Source organism: Triturus cristatus, chromosome 2_2 (genome assembly GCF_964204655.1).
Source record: "Triturus cristatus chromosome 2_2, aTriCri1.1, whole genome shotgun sequence".
Taxonomy (NCBI): Eukaryota; Metazoa; Chordata; class Amphibia; order Caudata; family Salamandridae; genus Triturus; species Triturus cristatus.
In genome coordinates, this window is record NC_140582.1 from 570806915 (window position 1) to 570825984 (window position 19070).

Below are 19070 nucleotides of genomic sequence, written 5' to 3' on the forward strand. Positions count from 1 at the left end.
TGACAACAACCACCATGAGCCTCTATTAATACTTGAAACAACAAAACAATGCGTGATTTGAATTCACTACCCTTTGGAGAAAGGTCACGTTAATCAATAGACATGGCCTTTGTAATCATTTTCCATTACTGCTCAAATTATTCGAATTTGTTATGCATAGAAAAGAATATCACCTTTCATCTTATGCATGATTCATAAATACAAATACAAAACATAACTTGACATAAATAAGTGCATTCACAATACATGTACAGGTGCATTAACAATAACAATAAATTGCTGAACCAGTTCTATAATTGACATCCAGAGGGATATATTTGGTTAGCCTACTTGAAATAGGCTGAGGGGTTCCAATACCATCTAATATGGCACAAAAAAAATGATCCAAAAGAGTCTTAATCTCTATCCATATTGATGCGATTAGAATGGAATCCCCAATCTTTTGTATCGCCATCAGGTATTTATGAGTTAGGACTATCCATGGGGTGCATCTTTATTGCTTTGCAGGCTACATACTCTTCGATAACAATGATGATTTAAAAAAAATGGTGTCTTCTTGGGTTGCACCTTTGTCACTCCTGGATGAACCTGATAGTCTTCCATTACTAACTTCGATCAAGTTCCATTGCAAGGTGGACCACATAGTTATTGGTATTTCCAGTGGTTTTTAGGAAAGTGTAATCTCAAATGGTTTAGTAACCTCTATACTAGGAGGACCACTTTGCTTCTGATAATGTTAGAGCTGACAGTCTTATTCATTGTGTCATCCACTCAAGTAGCCCTCCAACCATGGCTCAGGCATGCCATTGCAGAGTTGGTCTATGCAGTTTGCACTGCCATTTTGACCTGGCAAGACAAACCTCTTGCCAGGCCTAAACCTTTCCTTATTATACATATAGGTCACCCCTAAGGTAGGCCATTGGTAACCTAGAGAGAAGGGTGCAATGTATTTAAGATTCAGGATATGTATCTTTAAATTGTACATGCCCTGCTAGTGAAAAACTTCTAAATTAGTTTTTCACTACTGCAAGGCCCATCTCTCCCATAGGATAATATTGAGATTAATTTAATACATCTTGTCAGTGTAATTTCCAGTTTTGACGAGATGGATTTTTCAAGTTTGGTGTCTTGGGACTCACAATTTAAAATCACAATTTATGATGAAGTTGCGTTTTAAATTGCAGTTCTGAAAATGCAACTTTTAAAACATTGCCATTTTCTTACTTTATCCATTTTGAGCCTGCTGCCTGTCTCTGTTCAATCTGAGTTGGGTGGCAGCTGGGCTTTGTGTATACCCTCTAGACAACCACACACAAAGGGAGCTTATTTGTAACTTGATGGGCCATCCTGGGAGATGGGAGGGAGGAGCTGGGCATAGCCTCACACTTACACCTGAACAGGCTGTGTCCTATCCACACACCAAGGGCTTCATACCCCCCTGTAGTGAGTCTGGAGCCAGGGCAGGGAGGGATGACCTCTGTGCACTTCAAAGCCTTCTTTGAAGTCGTCCTCACTTCAGTGGCACAACTGGGTATAAGCACTGGACCTCAGCTAGGAAGAAGAGCTGCTGTGCTGCTGAAAGACTGCCACGTTGCTGGGCTACTGCTTTGCTGGACTCCTGCCTTGCTGTGCTTTCATCCTGCCTGCTGTTCCACTGACTGGGTAAGAAAGACTGGACCTGCATCACTTGACCCCAGAGTGACTCCAAGGGCTTGCTGCCTTGCCTTCTGATTGAAGTCTTGAGGACATATGAAACTTCCACGCAACTGCCTCTGCACCTGGTCTCTGCTATCTGTGAGTCTGCTCTGCCAAGTGGTGCTACCACAGATTTGGACCCTTGAAAGTAAGGCCTAAGGTGCTTCTCCACCAAACCCACACATCTTCATTGGAACTGGCACATTTCCCCCATTGTGGGTTAAAGAACCGGTGCATCTTTTCTTTTTGCGTGGATCAGAGCTGCACATCCTCATCATTGTGTGGAGCAGACGCGGTCCATCGTCCTTGGAACCAGTGCATCACCCTTGGAGTCAATGCATCGTCTGCCACTAGAGCAGAACTGGTGCATTGCATTCAGGACTAGCGCATTGCCCTCGGAACTGATGCATTGCTGCATTTGCATGGGGGAAACTGATGCATCTCCCTCTGTTGCGAGATCGGAACCGACGCATCACCTCGGCTGCACCCCTCATCTTCCTTGATGACGCAAACCAGGATCAAGGTACTTTTGTTCAGCGGGACTGTGAGAAGTTAGCCTGGTATATGCTGTTCACTAGTTAAAGTGGACACCTTGCACCAGTACAATTCGACACTTATGGTAGATAGGTTTAAGACAACATTTCAAGAAAGCTATCCTAGTGGTAGCTGTGGAGAGCAGCCTTCTGGCTAAGTCTTTTCCCTTGTTGGATTGTGAATCCCCACCAGATGCAGATTTTTGGGGCCCTTGTGAAGACTTCTGGTCTTTTGACTTATCTCCACCTTTCTCAGAGCCCTTAGAATCCTGCTTCTTGGTGTCACCCCCTTGGTTCTGGGTTTTCTGCCTCACCCTGGTTCTGACCCATTTGTCTGCCTTCTTTCCCAATTCTTGGGGAGAGGTCAGATCAGAGTCCACCAGGTACTGATGCAACAACTGGTTCTGGCAATTATTAAGGATCTGTTCTCTGATCATTAGATTATACAATCCCTTGAAATCAGTAACCCTACTGCCAACCAGCCAACCCTCCAGATCCTTGGTTGCACAATCTACAAAGTCAGTCCAGTCCTGAGTCTGTGCCTTCTGGGTGTCTCTGAACTTCAACCTGTACTGCTCAGTGGTTAAGCCAAACCCATCTATCAGTGCACTCTTCAGGACTTCATAGTCATCAGCATCCTCTTCTCTAACAGTGAGGAGCTTGTCTCTGCCTTTATCTGAAAAGGAGAGCCACAAGATTGCTGCCCACTGCTTTTGGGGGACCTGTTGTACTCTACAGGCCCTTTCCAAAGCAGTTATCCACTTATGGATATCATCCCCACTTTGGTAGGGAGGAACAACCTTGCTCAGGTTCCTATGGTCTGGAATATATTCTCTACTTCTAGGGAGACTGTTGCTGCCACCAGGGGGTTCTAACCCCTCTCTTCTTGAAGCTCGCTGGAGCTCAAAGGCTTCTCTATCTAATGCCAACTGCTTGATTTTGAGGGCAAACCTTGCTTCCTCATACTGCAGCAGTTTGTACATTCTGTCAGAGGAGGTCTCCCTTCTAGGAAAGTAGGAGCTCCTCTGCTGGACAGATTCTCTGCCAGAGTGATAGGAGTGGTCAGACTCCCTAGAAAGAGACCTAGGCCTTTCCTCCACTCTGTCAGTTCTCTAAGAGAGAATTCCGCTGTCCTTTTCAGACCCTTGTGGATCTGGCCCTTTAATCACAGAGTCCTGGTCATCCTGATTTTCATCATCTGACCCAGACACTGTAATTAACCCACCTCCTGATTCAGACCCATTAGCTCCTAGAGCTAATCTAGGATCATCTGCTGTGAGCAGATCTATCAGGTGTAGTGTGGAGGGACTCTGTCTTATCTTCAGGTGCCTTGCAGCACACATGTCTTTCAAGTCAAAGAAAGTCATGTCCTTATACTGAGGCTGGGTGGACCCACTGGTTCCAACCCTTAAGGACATTCTAGTTGTGTGCAGTGTTGTACTACCTACACTAGTTTGTGGCCTACTGATCCTAGCTTGAGCTGTGGAAAGGGTGTGCTATCCCTTGACACACAGCTCTAAGTTCAGTAGAACTTATTGATACTAAGCTTGACTTTATATGTACCTTGAGTACCTATAGTGGTTTTCAGTTAGTAATTCAAATAGAGATTTTCTGGTAAAACAATGGCAAGCTGGAATCCCACACGCTGCCCACCATTGTGAGAAGTTGGCCTGGTATATGCTGTTCACTAGTTAAAGTGGACACCTTGCACCAGTACAAATCAACTCTTATGGTAGATAGGTTTAAGACAACCTTTCAAGAATGCAATCCTAGTGGTAGCTGTGGAGAGCAGCCTTCAGGCTAAGTCTTTAGAGGAATGTAAAGCAGCTTGTTTTACCTTATAATCTCTTGAATCACTAAGTGAAAGGACACCACACAGGTATATATATCAAATATATATGTATTTATTACTAACAACTCTCTGCTAATCTCTTTATGAGATTATAAGTCAGGAACATATGCATAAATCAACGTTTCACAATAAATTAAGCACAAATATGGCTGCGGCCCTGGGGCGTACCAGACCATATACTAAAAAAGAGACTTAGAGATAAGGACTTGCAAGGGGACAAGGCCTAGGGCCTTCAGAAGCGCTGGGGCCTCATGAAACCACCCAAGGCAGGTAAGTAAAGGACCCACGGGAGACGCATTCAGTGTGAGAACACAGCCGCAAATCCCCATTGACTTCAATGGAGCAAGTCGCGATTGGAAATTAAGAGTTTTAGGATACTTCAGGAGAGTTTACAAGCAAGTCACTTACAGGGTAAGTAGTTCTAGAGCCAACACCCACAGGAGCACCAAAGTGCTGGAGTTACCTCACCCAGGGAAGCCGGGTGCATAGGTGTCTTTTGGTGTCGGGTTGCGGCGTCGTTTTCAATGGGAGCCAATGAAGACTTGCTGCTTGTGAAGACAGGAGAAGTGTCCAGTGGAATCCAAACCTGGATTCAGAGGAAGGAAGACCTGAAAGCAGAGGGGACAGTGTTCAAAGTCACTTAGCAGTGACCCGGGGCAAGGAAGATGGATGCCCACAGTCGTCGGGTGATTTCAGGTGATCCACGGGTGTCTTGACTCTTCAGCCACGAGGTCCAGGAGGCATCGACGATGACCAGGAGCTGAATTCGGCATGTCCCATGAAGTCTGCAGCTTACTGCGGTGTCGGTGACCAGATTGGAGCCAACAAGCCTTGGTAACAGCAAGTCTCGTGGAAAAGATAAAAAGTCGGCGGTGCAGACCAGCAAGGTCTGAGGGACTCACCCAGCAAAGTAAGTCAGGGCAGGCCTGGAGCGACCAGGGGAGCCCTTTGGAACTGTAAAAAAGTCTTCAGGGGACCCACAAGCCAACCGGGAAAGGGACCGCAAAGACGCCTCAGGAGGATCCACTTAATAGGGGCCCACGGTCACTGGGGATGGGTTAGGCCTCTGATCTTCGGAGGGACCCCTGCTAGAGGCTTGGACTACACGTGGCCCAAAGCACAGCTTTGTAGATTGTCCTGAAGGGGTTGCACTCAAAAATAGTGCACGGTACCCAGGGATTGCGGTTCCTCATCACTCGTGGGGTCCACTTGCCTCAGCGTCACTGGGGACTCACGATGGCTTTGGAGAAGTCAGGAAATCCTCTTCCTGGGTTGCAGGGACTTCGGGCTCCGGCGGGAGCGATGGAGTTTGCGACCGTTGATTGCAAGATTTGGTGCCTGCCAAGCAGAGAGTCACTCCTTGACTCCAAGGGAGATTCTTCAGTCTTTCAGAGGTAGTGGAACGTCGAAGGTCCGGGATTCTTCATCAGACCGTCATCCAGGGATATCTAGTTTGCAATGGCAAGGGTTCCCTAACTTATACTGAAAGTAAGGGAGGGACTAGCTCTATGACCCCACCTATGGGAGGGTCAGGGGAGTGGGTGGCTGCACCCACTTTCCTTTGTCCAGTTTTGCGCCAGAGCAGGGGCAGGTAGCCCCTGAGCCGGTTTGAACTGGTGTATGCACAGAGGAGCCTACAGCTCCCCCAGTGCAGGACTTCAAAATACTCTAGGAGTGCACCCACCCAGCCCCAATACACTAAACCCTGTCTGGGAGGTGGTCACACCTCCCTTTGACAGGACGCCTATTGTTGGGCCTCCTCCACTGCGAGTTTCGGTCATCAGCAGGAGGGCAGCCCAGTGTCTGTGACTGGTGGCATCCATTTTGTGATGCCAGGGCTCTTCAGGATTCTACCGTGTTTCCACAGTAGGTACATGTCTCTCCCTCTAGAAGGGTGGGATCATACTCCCACACCAGTTACTGGTGTGGGGGTATGATTCCAAAGCGTTTGACACCAAACACGACATGTTTTGATGCAGACATCCCAAAGTTAGCATTTACCGCGAGGTTATAATGCATTTAAGAGTATATGGTTTTGACCGCATTCACAAACAGCCCCAGAGAATGGACTCTGAGAGCTGCAGAGGGGCCCTGCTAAGACAGTGCTCAGACAGAGGCACCCCCTCACATGGAAACCAAGCACCCTGCCCTCAGGATTGATAGGGCCTGCCTTAGGGGTGACTGATAGGTTTAAATGTGTGTGCAGGAGAGATATAGTGAACCTATATCTCAGTGAGGATACTAGCACCACCTCACCCAGGCTGCAGTAGCAGGCCTGTGGTGTCAGATTTAGCCTGCTTCCCAGGGGTGGCATAATACATGCTTCAGCCCCTGGTAGGCCCGTGAAGTACCTATGCCCTTGGTACCTAAGGTACCATATACTAGGGACTCATAAGGCACCACAGTATCCAATCACTAGTGCACCTAATATGCACTCCATGTTGTTTAGAGAGAACAGAGAGGCTGGGGCCCTGATTAGCAGGGTCCCAGCCAGACTATAGCCAGAAACCAGTGTAAACATCAATAAAAAAGTGGGGGCAACATAAGAGGCAGATCTACTCTCCTACAGGGACAAAGTGGATCCCTGTATCTGGCCTGCACTCCATCATTCTGAGCCTGAACTTTTGACTTTGCCCCGGTCCAGCATGACCAGATATCTCAAATAGGTGCTTATTGCTTCCAAGCGCCATTTTAAAGTTTCTTCTTTTAAAATTCATATATCAAGCTCTACCTACTGGATTTTTGTTTTTTGGTCTTGTATTTATAAAATTGTTCTATATATTTCTAACCTGGTGTGGAGTCTTTGTGTGGTGTTTTCACTGTGTAATTGTTTGAAGTGTTGCACAAATACTTTACATATTGCCTCTTAAGTTAAGCCTGACTGCTCTGTGCCAAACTACCAGAGGGTGAGCACAGGGTAGTTTAGGATGTGCTCTGACTTACCCTGACTAGTATAGTGGTTTCTACTCGGATAGGGTGCATACATCTGTCAACCAGAAATCCAGTATCTACCATTAGTGGCAGCGGTGGTATAGGACTTGTGTTTTTGCAGTGCCATACAGCAACTTGGTGTACACTGCCCATCCACATACAAGACCCTTTCAATTTTTTTACAGTTCTCCCTGATCAGCATTTTTGTGTTTTTCCTAAATCATGTATCTGACTGCTGGACCTACAACTGCATCTGCAAAGATGGGATTTGAGCTGGCCAACCTAAAGGTTTATACTGTGCCCTAGTTCAAGGACTTCTGTAAGGAAGTGAGACTTCCTACCAAGGGCACCACCAGGAAGGTGGAGCTTCAAAAGGCATTGAGGACCTGGGCAGAAGTTCACACAGTACTGGGGACACCACAGTAGAGGATGATGGGATGGAGGATGATGCCAGATGTGGGTCCCTTGCTCACCTTGCCACTGGATTCAAGCTAGCCTGGCCGATGAGGGGTGTTACCCCAAAACCGATCCCTGGATGCTTGTTTCCAGTCTAGGGAAGACATGGCTTGCAGTTCAGGCTGGACTGTTCTCATGAGGCACAGGGTCAAGACTGATTTGCATATAGCTGGGTGTGAACTGGGGTGGCAAAGTGAGCTAAAGAATGATGATGGATCCAACCCAGATCTGTGATTGGGGGTGAGCACCTGAAAAGTTTCAGCATTCCATCGATCATCTCCTTGTGTTTGCTTTGTCTATAGTTCCATCCAGGAGGAACACCTGCATCACCTCCACAAGGTGCTTCATGCCCTGCAACAGGCAGGCCTGAGGATCATGCCCAGTATGTGCCAGATTAGGCAGGGTTCTGTGGTGTACCTGGGACACCTGGTAGGTAGGGGCAATGAGCAGCCCCTGAGGCAAAGTTTGAAGCATGGTCTGGTAACTACCTAGAATCCAAACAGAAGTGAGAACCTTTCTAGGCCTCATAGGTTACTACAGGAGATTCATTAAGTGTGATGGCACGGTTGTTGCCTCCTTAAATGACCTGGCTTCCAAGAAGCAGCCCAGATTGTTAATCTGGACAGAGGTTTGTCAGAAAGCCTTTGATTTCCTCAAGGAAGCCATGTGCACAGCACCTGTGCTCTAGGGCCCCGATTTCTGCAAGCAATTCTTCATGCACATGGCAGCTTCAGAGCATGCCTTTGGGGCAGTCTTAGCACAGCTGAATTGGCTGAGGTCTACGGTACTCCTCCATCCAACTCACGCATTTTAATTACAGCCAGCACATCTTTGCCCTTGCTTGGATTGGAAACGGCGCATCCTCATCGTTGCGTAAAGCGGACTCAGCGCATCAATTTTGGAACCAGCGCATTGCCCTCTGAGTCGATATATTATCTGCTACAACAGCAGAACTGACGGATGGCATTTGGAACCAGCATATCACCCTCTGAACCGACGCATCTCTGCCTTTGCATGGGGAAAACTGACACATCTCTCTCTGTTGTGGGATCAGAACCAATGCATCGCCTCGGCTGCACACCGCATCTTCCTCGATGTAGACACAAATCAGTATCAAGGTTCTTTTGTTCAACAGGCTCAAGTGGGTCCCCGTAACCAGCCCGTGCTCCATCACTATCGGCCTGAACTTTTGACCTTGCCCCGGTCCAGCGTGACCAGATTTCCCAAATATGCTCTTATTGCTTCTAAGCATTATTTTATTATTTATTGTTTAAAAATTCATATCTCAATTTCTACTTATCGGATATGTGACAATTTGGTCTTGTTTTATTTATAAAATTATTCTCTATTTTTCTAACCTGGTGTGAAGTCTTTCTGTGGTGTTTTGTTTTGTTATTGTTTGAAGTGTTGCATAAATAATTTACTCACTGCCTCTTAAGTTAAGCCTGACTGCTCTATACCAATCTACCGGATGGTGGGCACAGGATAATTTAGGGTTTGTTGTGACCTACTCTGATTGAGATTGTGGTTCCTGCTTGGACAAAGTGCATACCTCTGCCAACCAGAAATCCAATTACTGATATAACTCCAAGAGGTTATATCTGATGCCAGGCGTCCAGATGCGCAAGAGGTTATAGAGCCGCACCTACGCGAAAGCAAGTTACAATTAGGAGTGACTGTAATTCCAGGGTATCTACGAACACTGAATCCCTGGTAATTGCGTCCTGGAACGTTGCGGGCCTACATAGCAAAGTAGCGAGTGGTGAATGGGGAACGTTTATTGATGGAATGGACATATGTCTATTCCAGGAGACATGGGCGAGAACAGAGGAAAGGAGAATGGGATTTGCGGGTTTTCATATACCTGCACGATGGGGGGGTAAGGGACGACCATCTGGGGGCCTTACCATATGGGTGGCAACTCATTTGGGTTGCACAGCCGAGTCTGTCAGCACTCACTCGGACGATATACAGTGTGTAATCCTGAAATGGCCCAATAATTTTAAGCTGGCTGTTGTGAATGTCTACTCGAGGCCTGTCACTCTAGCTAGTGAGTCTACTACGGTCGACGAACTATCAAATTTTCTGTACTCCATCCCTACGGATGTGTCCCTACTAGTAGCAGGAGATTTTAACTGTCACTATGAACCCTTACTGGGGATGGATCATGGTGCACTTGCAACTGAGGATGATTACTGGTCCATTCCGCAAACTCAATCTCCTCACACTAGGTCCTGGTCCCCTCTAGCGGTCCAAATAACGGCCCTCACACTAAGCCATTCAATTAGGGCTTGTAACGGACGCACCAATTCAGATACACCTTCTAGGTGCACATACAACAAAAAGGGCCACGAATCACGTCTAGACTACATTATGGTTCGGAAACAGTTGTGGTCGAAGGTTATCGACCTCGAGATTATTGTAAGGGATGACAGTGATCACAATTTGCTGAGGCTGGAGCTGGCTTCTCCGGTCACACAACCGAAGGATTTAGGACCCAGAGATGCTCGAGTAGATAGGTTAGTCTTAACGAATGACCGGCGCAGGGTCAAGTGGGACAAGGTGGAGGCATCTTCTGAGGACCTGGCAAGATTGTACAATTCAGTCTTGCCGTGTTTTACTGAACTAGATGTCTTAATAACCCAACAACCTCCTCCAGATTTTAATATCAAATTGCAGGCCCTGCATACGAATCTCGTTAGTATCTTGTCAGATGTGTTTAATCCAGTAGTAACTAATAGAAAGAATAGGACCCCCCTCTCCTCTTGGTTTAATGATGCTTGTCGCCTGGCAAAAAAAGAGTTGATTCGGGCTGTAAAACAAGACAATGACAAGATCCTTATCGCCACCAAGAGAACACATTATAAAGCTATGCTGAAGTTGGCCAAACAGGATTGGGACTATGCAAAATGGACCGACCTGTCATGCGCTTTAGAACAGAAAGATGCCCGTAAATTTTGGTCTATAATCAACACAGGAAGTGGGGATCCCAAATTGGCTACTGAGCCTAATATAGAGGCTAGTATTTGGGAAGACCACTTTAGAGCCCTGTACGCTATTGAAGTTGATATGGACACATATCCGGCTCTACCAGCATTGAATGACTCCTATGACTATATAGAGTTTTCGCCTGAGGAAGTTGTTAATGCCATTTCGAAAATTCCATCCAGTAAGGCCCCTGGGCTAGACAAACTGCCGGGAGACCTCTTCAAACATCAAATGGAGATCTGGGGACCATATCTATGCATTTTATTTAATGCAATCTTGAGAGGAATGAATGTGCCCTGCACTTGGTTGGGTGCAGAAATCGTTCCCATTTTCAAGAAGGGTTCCCCTTTGCTACCGGCAAATTACAGGCCCATCAGCCTCATAGATGTTCCGCAAAAAATTTTTGCGCGGCTCATCCTTGAACGACTTGAGGACTGGATGGAGGAGCACGCTATACTGAGCCAATACCAAGCGGGGTTTAGGAGGAACACCTCTACCATGGATCAAATCTTTCGCTTGTTATTACTATTTTGGAAAACAGCAAAGATTGAGGGTGGCAGCCTCTACATGGTATTCGTGGACCTCCGCTCCGCTTTCGATCTAGTACCCCGAGGGAAACTTTGGGGTGTGTTGGTCAGTTTGGGGGTGCCTCTACCAATCCTGACAATACTGATCAAGTTGCATGAGGGCAATTTTGCCCAGGTGCGTCATGGGAAGAACGGGGCTTTAACCTCTAAGTTCCCCATTGGCAGAGGGGTGAGACAGGGGTGCGTTTTAGCACCTACCCTGTTCTGCCTATATGTCAATGGTGTGATTTCCCATCTTAATAGCGCCCTTAATAATGACGCCCAAATTTTGGCAGGTAGCAGGGTGCCAGCAATTATGTTTGCGGATGACACCCTGCTACTTTCCAAATCACCAATGGGAATCCAGCGTGTGCTTGACAGTTTCGAGGATTTTTGTAGAGGTCGTGGCCTGGAAATTAATGTGAACAAAACAAAGTATATGGTGTTTAATCCCTCACCTTCCACACGGCCGAACCCAAAACTAGATTCATCAAATTTGGAAAGGGTAAAAACCTTTGATTATCTAGGAGTAACGCTGAGCGAAAATCTTTCATGGGTTCCACAAATCGCCAAGGTGCAGCTGAAATTAGCTCAGTATGCTGGGGGTATCCTTAAGTTTTCCAACACGTCCACATACAAACCAATTAAACCCCTGCTTGAAGTATACAAGAGCCAGGCCAGGGCAGCAATTTTATATGGAGCGGAACTTTGGGGGCATTTACCAGGGTTGGAACTTCTTAAAATTGAAAACAAGTTCATCAGACAGCTACTATCACTTCCACAGAGTACTCCGTTGCATCCTTTAAGGATGGATCTGAATCTGAGGTCAATGGATGATGAACTAGCCCTGAAGCCTCTTAGGTATTGGCACGGGTTGTGGACTACGCCGGAACTGCTGCATTATAGACTAGAGCTGAAGGAAATTCTGGCAAGCAACTGTGTACTAAAAATCCCTTGGTTTGTGTTCATAAAATCCCAGTGCATCAAACTTGGGCTAGGTGATATGTGGTATGAACCGGAATTAAGCTGCAAGGTGATCTCACGGAAGATGCTCACTAAGATCTATGTGGCTGAGCAACAAAACAGAGTGCAGACTGCCCTTAATATTGGAGTTTTAACTTAATCTTTTTTAAGTGTTAAGGATTTTTATCAATTTGAGAATTTTATGGATATTATTTATCCTATACCATCAAGAAAACTATATCTGCAATGGAGATATGGCACACTACCCCTTCGAGCTTTCACTAGCAGTTGGGCATCAAATTCTATTGAGGCCTGCCCTGGCTGCAGCTGTGCTAAAGAGGATGAGCTCCATGTATTATTTTTTTGCCCTGCATACTCAAAAGCTAGGAAGCTTTGGATAGTGCCTATCTGCAAAAATATGGGGTTTCGGCAATGTAGCCATGCTTTTAGAATTTTAAAAACAGACACATCTGAATGTATAGTTTTTGCAGTTTCTAAATTCCTTTTAGCAATGTGGAATAGGAGAAGGGGACTATGCACTACTTAATGTATTGTCATGACTTATTTTATTCTGTGCCAGGTCTGTCTGTGTATATATTTATCTTTTTATGTACTTTTTAAGGCAAATTGCCAAAATAAAGATATCTTGATGATGATGATGATGATATAACTCTACTGGTAGAAAGCTGCGTGTAACACCTATGTTACTGGATGGACCTCATAACCTTTCTATCTGTGGAGGTTTTGGAAGCTGCATCTTTCACTGGATTATATACCCCTTCTACTATATGAATTTCATAACCTTTGAAATGTATTGTAGTCTTAAAAAACAATATATCTTACAGGCTACATTTCCAATGCTCCTGGTTGTACCGTAAACCTCTTATAACTACTAATTTTAGGAAACTGATGCTCTCACCCCTCCCTATACATCATGATGCCACTTAAAACTTACAAGCAGTAGATCATTTCAAAGAATCCTCATTGCTACCCTGCAGCCTGTGTGAGAAGGACTCAACCTGCATCTTGAACCTAGGACCACCAGAGTTTCTCCAAGGGTTTGTTGACTGGACTCCTGATCAGAGTCTCAGGGACAGAAAAGGCTCCAACTACTTTGCACCCAGCACCTGGACTCTGCCTGCTGTGAGTCTTGACCCCCAAGTGGGACACCCCAGTCCTGGACCCTTGGATGTGGGCAAAAAGGTTCTCTGCCAGCCCACCTGTGGTCTCTTTTGCAGAAGCAACACAGCGTGATGCATCTTCTTGCAGCTTCACATCGGAACAGCTGCTGAGTGACGTATCCCTGCCGTAGGACCTCATGTTGCAGCCTGCAGCTTCTCAGAACCTCCACTGTGTGATTCATCATCTAAGCAGGACTTTGCATCGCAAGCCTTCATTGACAGCATCCTCGACATCGCAGAACCTTGCATCACAAGCCTCGCCGACAGCCTGATCAGAGTTGCCGCTGTGCGATGCATCCTCAACTCAGGATCTTGCAACACTCCGCAACCAGGATTTAAGGTACTTTGTTCAATGGGCCTAACCTGGTCCCTGTACCCAGCTTACACTCTGTCATGGTCGGCCTGAACTAGTGACTTTGTCCTGGTCCGCCGCAACCAAATTAATAAACTCAGTTGGTGCTTTGTGCTTCTAGAAACTGTTTCCACTTAAATCTTTGAAATTGCATTTCTCTGGTTCTACTGATTGAACTTTTGTCATCTTTGTCTCAAATAATTGATTCAATTTTACTCTTTCTAATTTGGTGTGGGTTTTTTTGTGCTGCTTTTTTCACTTTATTAATGGTTGAAATGCTGCATAAATACTTTACACATTCCCTCTAAGTTAAGGCTTAGTGCTTTTTTGCCAAGTTACCAGAGGGTTAAGCAACGGTTAACTTGGGGTTTGCTTGGGTTTTAGCCACAATATCTTCATAGTTTACAAAACAAGATTTCCTCAAAACAGTAACACATTACAATGTTTACAGTATGCTCAATGCTTTTGTCACATGTGTGCAATGTGTAACAGCATTTCCATCAGTATGTACAGCATCATTGCCCCCTGTAAGAAATTCAGGTCATCGCCCCAGGATGTAAACTTCCATTGCTACATTCTAGTAATCCACCATTTTGCCTCAGTGTGTAAAATAAAATGGCCCCTTGTCAGTAATCAATTATCTAGTTCCAGTTAAGAAATAAACAATTCCCATGTTTGAGCAATATTGATGTTGTTGAAATAGGAACTCATAAATATTTTCCTGGCAGTTTCCCATTCTATGTATAGACATTCACTTGATGGATGAAGTTGACGCAAGAATGTGTGTGTAAATTTACAATAGAGTGTAAAGAGATTGATCTTGCCTCTGATGTTGGACTGTCTTATGTTTTTATTTACTCTTTTGCATTAACCTTTTTTTACAGATAGGATTCTGGACAGAGGTTGACAAAATGGTTTTGACTGCAGTCGACGGCCTTTCAGGAAATGACTCCATTGGTCTAGAGAACAAGACTGTCATTGTCACCACGATCTTGGTAATTACATACATTGTATTAAAAGAAGCCAGTTATTTTTTCTTTGGTTAAATAGCACCTCTGCAATCAAATCCTTCCATCCGTTGACAAGTTTTTATTTTAGTTGATTGTATCCCTCCATCATAGGGGTTGATTAGGATGGTGGGCAGATAGCCACCGCCTGCCCGGCGGTGGCGATCCGCCCACCATCGCAACCCGATTTACCCCCGCCATATTATAAAAGTGCGTCAGCAGCTTTTCCGCCAGTTCCGATTGCCAGCTGGGTGGAATTGGGCCACAATATGGTGGTGGTGCCCAGCAGGCACCGCCATCCATATTAGGATGGGTGGGAATAAAGGCCTTTCCATGACGGTGATGCCGCCATGGAAAGGCTGGCGGGGATTCACTTTGGGGGCCCGTTGCGGGCCCCCAGGGGGGGTGCATGGGTGGGGGGGCTGCACTCCGGGGGTACCTATGGTACCGCCCCTACATTGCCATGCACAAGGTGGCGGGCACCGCACGGTGCCTGCCACATTGTGCATGGCGATGCACAACATGGCATTTCACCATTGCGGCGGGTGCAGCTTATAGCAGCACCCGCCACAATGTTAAAAATGCCATGGTGGCGGTTGCATCCTCATTAGCGGTGCGGAACCGCCCCATATCTGGTGGCCGGTCCCAGCACCGTGAGGGTGGTGGGTGGACTTAAGTCTGCCCGCCATCCTAGTCAACCCCTAAGTACGAACATGTTCATTACGCAATCGTTTTTTTCTAGTTATGTTTTCCTTATGCACTAACTCGGCCGCTTATAGGCCACTTGAAGAACATTACAGAGGTAAACACCTATATATTTGTAACAGCTTAATGGGGAAGCCGAGCATGACAGAAATGCAAAATGCATGCAGTAGTACACAACGTGCAACATAGTGTGTGTCAACGTGAGAAAGGTATCTTAGATCGGTGTGACCCTTAAACAGAAAATTCTCATGTCTGTCAAGACCCATTCAAACTGCCTGCTGATGTGTTTTCTACCACTGTACTCTCCATGCACCTTCCACAATGGAACACCATCCTGAAGGAGATTGCCACTTGATCATCTGCTCTCATGCCAACAACTAATTGGATAGCTGGCTGTTGAAGGTCAGTTAGGTGACACTGGAAGGTCACCCATGCACCACAATTCTGCTTTGCTATTGTTGATGTTTTGTGCTTTGGCCTTAATTCGTTTTCAGTACGGAGCCCTGCAGATTTTGGTGCAGTTACTTTGACAGTCAGGCATATCTCCTGGTTCTATCTGTGCACAGTTTATGCCATCATCGTACTAGGTTCATGGTTTACAGTATGTGCAACAGTAATCAAACTTCCTTGGAAATGAATGATTTTTGAGGTCCAACATTAACAAACACTGTAGCACCAGGTTTTTTTGTGTGGTGTATTCACAACCTCCCATTTATTTGCCATTATGATATTGTTTAATGTGTCCATCCCATGCGAAACTGTCACCCACTGGTGATTGTGTCATTCATAGTACCTGTTTAATTTTATAACGTATCTCCTTCTTACGGATTTCACCACTGCATTGTTCTTGTGAGCACATTTTCCACTGAATGCTCAACATTTGTCAACTTGCAATTGTATGTCCCTTGAATATGAAACTTTCCATTCTTTGGAATTAGTATGGAGGCATGTGCTCAAATATCTTCACGCAAAAACAACAATTGATGGACAGAATGCAGAACAATGTCATACATTTACCCCAGTACAGAGATCTGGGCCTAAATCCATCATTTTTGTGCTCACCATGTCATTCCAGTCTGAACCCAGCCACATGAAAATCAGTCAAATATCTTCACAGGCCTCTTGCTGAATGATGTATTGTGAAATTATGTTGTTTTGTGCTCACTTGCAAACTTTTGCCGTGGGACGTGGAATATAGTTGTTGACTGAATATCACAGACTGTTTCATGTAGATCAGGCAGTGGCTTGTTCTATTTGGGAATTATCTGCTGCCTGTTTTTTATCTGTAACCATATTTAAGTGACCTTCCACTGTTATGGTGGTTTCAAAGAAACTGTGCTTGTTCAGGAATATTTAATGTTGTATTTGATGCAGTAGTGAAAACCAGTAAATACGTCATGAAATAGTTAAAGAGATGTTTCTCCGCAAACAACAATACTGAAAATGACAGCTATGGTCAGACTCCAGCTATGTTAGTAGACATTTTGTTGAAAGAAATCCTTTGAGTCCACCAGACATAGACTGGTATACTCCAGTATCACTTGTGTGGCCATGGTTGCCCTCTCTTTGGTAGAAAATGTCCTCACTTGAAACAGAAACTGTCATGCATTGGTATGAATCTGATGAGATCTGTAACCATCCCAACCAAGATCCATATCTTGTTCTGTATTATGCCAACAAGATATAGAAATATAGAGAGCTGGCATAGGTGGCAAGAATAGAAAAGGTGGTTAGCTCCTAAGCTTTTTAGATTAGTGAACTTTAGATGCACATAGAATGGAGCAAATGTTGGGCCATCTGACATTGTAGATGGTGAGTTTGATTCTGAAAATTGATGCATGGATGCAATGTTCTGCTTCAAATGTGATTTACATTCTTTGCTGCAGTCATCTCTAAGTTCTTAGTAATACCTTTTATAAAGAAGCTGTCTTTGCTTTCATTTTTTGTTTCTCTGCATCCACCACCACCTCAGATAGCCCAGTATTTCTTCTACACTGTTAGACCAGTGGTCAAAGATCTTTTGACTGATTAACTACTTTTAATAGTGACAATAGAATTAGGTTAATTTCTTCATTACTCCGAGGGGGGGTGTTGAACCCGGTAAATATATACACAAGAATGCTTTCTGGTCTCATGACCCTTTCTTTGAAAGGAAACATTTGGATTATTTAGAAAGAGATCTGTACTCTACCTAGTTTTCTGTGTTTAAGTCACGTAATCATAGGGAAAATATAAGTGCCCAGCAACTGTATTTGTATTTTTGTTTAATTAATATAGGTCAGCTAAAACCAGCTTAACAAGGCATTTTTACAGGAAATACTTCACCATCGGAACGAAAAGGCCTAGATTTGTTTGTAAGAATTAAAGGCAAGGACTGGTCAGAAAGACACTGAGAATTATCAACTATGAAGAGACGGGAGATACATCAGAGTAGGAAGAGAAGGAGATGAGTCAATAGTAGAGTAGCAGTACTAGTAAGAAGGAGAGTTAGATTGTTTAAAAAATTGCGTAAAATGCATCCTCGAATCATGAGCGCAAGTGGGATAATTTGCCCATTAGACATTGGGCTAATGCAGACCTTTCTACCTACACCAATTCACTATGCTCTCGACTTTCAGGAATCCCCTTATGTGATGTATAAGAAAAATGCAGACCAATTTGAAGGAAATGAGCGATATGAGGGCTACTGTGTGGATCTTGCAACGGAAATCGCAAAGCATTGTGGTTTTAAATACAAGCTGACAATTGTTGCGGATGGCAAGTACGGAGCCAGGGATCAGGAAACCAAAATTTGGAATGGGATGGTCGGAGAACTAGTTTATGGGGTAAGAACACTTCTCTAAACTTTACTAAAATAGTTCATGTGTTGTCACAAAATGATGCACTCACATTTGTAACTCTTGAGTCTTGACATATATATATTTTTTAATGCTTGTTAATTTTTTATAACACAATTATATCTGCAGAACTAGCAATGGATATGTTGCCATGCATACTTTATCCAGCACTTTTACCATTGTGTTGTTTTACACTTTCGTTTATTAAATATATTTTTTTGTGAAATAATTTGCAGTGCTACGTTACCACTGAAATGTACATCTATAGCAAAGTTGTCATTGTGTTACTGATGTAGCCCAAACCGCCACAAGTTCAGCAGTTTGAATTTGTGTATAGCCAATGGACTTTTGAGTTAGTTAATGCAATAAATGCCAATTGATACAGGGATTTTGCAGAAAAGGTTTGTAGCCGATGTCTATCTCAATGTGGAATTTGTCACACAGTTGTACATCAGAAAAGAAATTTCTATTTACTTACTGAAGTAAGAGATTTCTAATTGAAGAGCCAATAACAAATTGAACAACAAAATATTTGCACATTAAGACCCACATTTACTGACGTTTTTGCGAACGCTTATGTGAGGCAATGTACTTTAGCACTGTGCACTCCTGCCTTTTCAATAGTGATTAGATGCTATCTTTTCTGTGACGTGGCATTTAGCAAATGTGTTCCTGCAAGTTTTACCATTTTTTGTTCAATATTTTTTATTAAGATTCATTGAGGAATAACAAGAGAAGTAACAATTGTAATTGAACAATTACAAGTTGGAAGTGTTATAATTTTGAAGGGATGAAAAAAGAGAAACGTGTGAACTATGAAAAACAGTTATCATTTCATATAAAAGGGAAAGAAAAAGATAGAAGAAGAGAAGAGGATTAAGGGTAAAGTAGGAGGAAGTGCGGGGAAAATAGGAAGGAGTGAAGACTGAAAGAGATTATTGATTAAGGTAATGATGAGTGAGAAGATAGATAGGTAGTAAAGAGTAACCAATATAAATACGATT

General features: G+C 44.4%; 1 protein-coding gene across 6 annotated transcripts in view; it reads left to right on the forward strand.

Annotated features, from left to right (window-relative positions):
* GRIA2 (glutamate ionotropic receptor AMPA type subunit 2) overlaps positions 1-19070 on the forward strand; it is a 657071-nt gene that overhangs the window by 567242 nt on the left and 70759 nt on the right. For all 6 annotated transcript variants that reach the window (XR_014978141.1, XM_085641724.1, XM_085641720.1 and 3 more), the window contains 2 exons: positions 14402-14512; positions 17848-18054. Coding sequence is in view for 5 of the 6 variants with exons in the window: in XM_085641724.1 (XP_085497850.1) it covers positions 14402-14512; positions 17848-18054 (318 nt within the window). In the remaining variant the exon portion in view is untranslated. The remainder of the gene's footprint in view (positions 1-14401; positions 14513-17847; positions 18055-19070) is intronic.